Source organism: Mus pahari, chromosome 14 (genome assembly GCF_900095145.1).
Source record: "Mus pahari chromosome 14, PAHARI_EIJ_v1.1, whole genome shotgun sequence".
Taxonomy (NCBI): domain Eukaryota; kingdom Metazoa; phylum Chordata; class Mammalia; order Rodentia; family Muridae; genus Mus; species Mus pahari.
The window spans coordinates 21,766,175-21,770,288 of NC_034603.1; the positions used below are offsets into that span (position 1 = coordinate 21,766,175).

The 4,114-nt window shown below is 44.3% G+C and overlaps 1 protein-coding gene across 1 annotated transcript in view; it reads left to right on the forward strand.

Moving 5' to 3' along the window:
- Il5 (interleukin 5) overlaps window positions 1-3,575 on the forward strand; it is a 4,917-nt gene extending 1,342 nt beyond the window's left edge. Inside the window, exons 2-4 of the mRNA XM_021213898.1 lie at window positions 149-181; window positions 2,168-2,296; window positions 2,376-3,575. Of these exons, the coding sequence (XP_021069557.1) occupies window positions 149-181; window positions 2,168-2,296; window positions 2,376-2,474 (261 nt within the window). The 3' untranslated portion in view covers window positions 2,475-3,575. The remainder of the gene's footprint in view (window positions 1-148; window positions 182-2,167; window positions 2,297-2,375) is intronic.
- The last annotated feature ends 539 nt before the right edge of the window (window positions 3,576-4,114 follow it).

Here is a 4,114-nt window from a genome sequence, read left to right on the forward strand (position 1 = left end):
ATGTTCTTTCCTTTAGGGATGACCCTATGTTCTTTCCTTTAGGGATGACCCTATGTTCTTTCCTTTAGGGATGACCCTATGTTCTTTCCTTTAGGAACGACCCTATGTTCTTTCCTTTAGGAATGACCCTATGTTCTTTCCTTTGCAGACGATGAGGCTTCCTGTGCCTACTCATAAAAATGTAAGTTACCCTTTACTGCCGTGATTGCATGAATAAGTCAGCTTCGCATGCTGAGCTGTAAGTCTTCTGCATTTCGCTTTCTGGTGTTGGGTCTGGGGTGGGGACCTCACGAGGTCTCACGCTCCAGGGTTCAAGCGATTCTCTTGCCTTGATGGAGCAGCTGGGACACAGGCCTGTGCCACCACACCCAGCAAAGCATTCGATTTCAGTTAAACTGCTTGACTTTCTTGGAAAAAAAATTTATGTAGGTAGATGTGAAAGTTTGTGCTTATAAATAAAAAGAATATGAAAGTGGCAAACTATGTAATCCCAGTACTTGAGAGCCAGAGGCAGGGGGAGCATGAGTGTCTAGGGCCAGCTTAGGCTACATATAAATCCAAGGCTAGCCTGGGTTACATAGCCAGACCGTGTATGAGTCAAAAGTAAATCCAATAAATAAATAAACAAAGGCTGGAGATCTAAGTTCTGTTGATAGATGGCCTAATATGCTGGGTTGATCCTTAGCACCCCATAAACTAAGCATGGAAGTGCCTGTCTGTAATCTCATAATGGTGAAATGGAGGCAGGACGATCAGGTTCAAGGTCATCCTCAGCTACATTTCTGAGCTAGAGGCCAGCCTGGGCTATGAGACACTCAAAACTCACCAGCCAATTAATACTAGGAATGACTTTGTGCTAGATCTGTTATGGAAGAGGTCAGCTGGAGCTGTCAGTCATGCATCTCACAGCCTCAAGGCAAAGATTCTTTGCACTGTGAGAGGTCCTGCTGGGCTCCGTGTGGCTCTGTCCATGGCTCTCTTCATCCTAGCGCCTCTCTTTGTTTTCCTTGTCTTTATTTCTTAATGCTGAGGATCAAGCCCAGGGCTTTCAACAGTGTGAAGTGAGCTCTCTACCACTGAATTCCAGAGCCCGGCCCCACCCACTCTAAAACCTCTCTGAAAGTATTAAGAGTTTAAGGCTATATTCCTTCTGTTTATCTTTATTTTTATGTGCGTGAGTATTTTGCCTGCATATATGTATGTGTTCCACGTATGTGTCTGGTGTTCCTGAAGGCTAAAAGAAGGGCATCAGATCACCTAGGGCTGGAGCTAGCTGCAGAGGGTTGTGAGCCATCATATGGATGCTGGGAACTGCATCAAGTGTTCCTAACCACTGAGACATCTCTCCAGCTCAGAGAGGGGAGATTCATCATTACCTATCATTCTTAGGTAATGATAGGAAGACATAAAAATATCATGAATGCCTTTATTAGTAATTTCTAGACAGTTTAATGAATATGACTATGTAATGATATTGTATACATTTCAATATTATCTTATTTTAGTGTAAAGTACATTATTTCATTTTTTCTAAATAGAAGAAAATCATCAGCCTAAATGTCAAAAGAAAATATTAATATGGGTGTGGTACCACTCACCTTTAATCCCAGGACTCAGATGGTTGTGAGCCACCACAAGGGTGCTGGTAACTGAACCTAGGTCCTCTGGAAGAGGACCCAGCGATCTTAACCACTGAGCCATCTCCCCAGCCCCAATCCTAACTTTGGTTTTCTTTTCTTTTTTTTTTTTTAATTATCTCATGTAGCACTGGCTGGCCTCAAACTCTATGTATCAGAGGCTGGCCTTCAACTCCTGACCCTCTTACCTCAACTTCCTGAATGCTGGGATTACAGATATGCACCATCACATCTTGGATTGTCTGGGTTTTTTATGGATGCATTTAAATTGCATGTTTTTGTTTTTGTTTTTGTTTTTGTTTTGAGACAGGGTTTATCTGTGTAGTCCTGGCTGTCCTGGAACTCACTTTGTCGACTAGGCTGGCCTCGAACTCAGAAATCCGCCAGCCTCTGCCTCCCGAGTGCTGGGATTAAAGGCGTGTGCCACCATGCCCGGCTATGTATTTATTGCATATGGCATGATATTTCAAAATATGCGTATGTTGTGGGCAGTCTGATCTATTTACTTCTTGATAATCTTCTTCTTTCAGCACCAGCTATGCATTGGAGAAATCTTTCAGGGGCTAGACATACTGAAGAATCAAACTGTCCGCGGGGGTACTGTGGAAATGCTATTCCAAAACTTGTCATTAATAAAGAAATACATTGACCGCCAAAAAGTAAGTTCCCCAGGGACCCTGTGAGTCCGGCTGCAGCTGGTTCTCCAGGAGCCAACATGACAGTCTGTTCTTTTCACAGGAGAAGTGTGTTGAGGAGAGACGGAGGACGAAGCAGTTCCTGGATTACCTACAAGAGTTCCTTGGTGTGATGAGTACAGAGTGGGCAATGGAAGGCTAAGGTTGAGCTGCTTCGTGGCGACAGGACTTCACACTTTAAGTTAAATTGTCAACAGATGCAAAAACCCCACAAAACTGCAAACCCAAGGGATACCATATGCTGTTTCCATTCATATTTATGTCCTGTAGTCAAGTTAAACCTATCTATGTCCATATATGGCAAAGTATTTAACCTTTTCGTATACATATAACAGAAATTCCTGTAGCGCAGGCTGGCCTCAAACTGGTAATGTAGCCAAGGATGACCCTGAACTTCTGATCCTCCCGCCTCCTCTTCCTGAAGTCTGAGATTATAGACATGCACCATTGTGACAAGCTCATGAGGTGCTGGAGATGAAACCCAGGGCTTTATGCATGCTACCAACTGAGCTACACTCCCTAGCCCTCATCCCCTTCTTTGCATCAGGGTCTCAAGTATTCCAGGCTGACTCTGAACTCAGTGTATAGCCAAGGGTGACTTTGAACGCTTGGTCCAGATGGACGCAGGAGGATCACAACCAACCTCGGCATCCTTTCTCCTGGCCCTTTAGGAGAAAGATAGATGATACTCAATGACCCTCTTGCTCAGGGATGCCACACCGGGGCTTCCAGCTCCTATCTAACTTCAATTTAATACCCACTAGTCAATCTCTCCTCAACTCCTTGCTTCTCTCCCCAGACTCCAGTAAGCCCACTTTTATTTCTTGGGGGAGAGAGAAAGTTGACTTTTCTTACGTCCTATGTATGAATCAGACTGTGCCATGACTGTGCCTCTGTGCCTGGAGCAGCTGGATTTTGGAAAAGAAAAGGGACATCTCCTTGCAGTGTGAATGAGAGCCAGCCACATGCTGGACCTTACTTCTCAGCGTAACTGAATTTAAAAAGCAAAGTAAATACCACAACCTTACTAACCCATGCCAACAGAAAGCATCAAATGGTTGGGATGTTATTCAGGTATCAGGGTCACTGGAGAAACCTCCCCTAGTTTACTCCAGGAAAAATAGATGTATGCTTTTATTTAATTCTGTAAGATGTTCATATTATTTATGACATGTTTAAGGATTCAGTAAGTTAATATTTATTACAACTATGTAATGTTCTAATAAAGCAAAAGGGACAACTCAAATTCAGTTTGCTATTGGTCTCTTTTAACCCTGGGTGTGTGTAGGGACCCAGAGGAGGCAATGAGTATGTGCTAGCTGAACACCTCCAGCTCCTTAGAGTTTCAGGGAGCACCGAGGGTAGACTTGGCAGTGGTATTGGGAGCAAGAACAAGGATTGGAACTGAGCCTGGATCTCCCTATGCAGGAGTATGTCCAGATGGCTCAGGGTGAACAGGAGAGGAATGAATGAGAGGATGAATGAATGAATGAATGGGAGATCACTCCATTGATAAAGTGCTTGCTGTACAAATATGAAGAGCTGAGTTCGAGCGTCAAAACCCATTTCAGAAAGCTGGGCGTGGTGGGGGCATACTTGTAATCCTGATACTGGAAAGCAGAGATAGCCAGATCCTGGGGCTCCCTATTCAGCCAACCTAGATGAACTGGTGAGTTCTGGACCAGTGAGAGATCTTGTCTCAAAAAGCAATGTGAAGAGCCGGGTGTGGTGGCGCACGCCTTTAATCCCAGCACTCAGAAGGCAGAGGCAGGCGGATTTCTG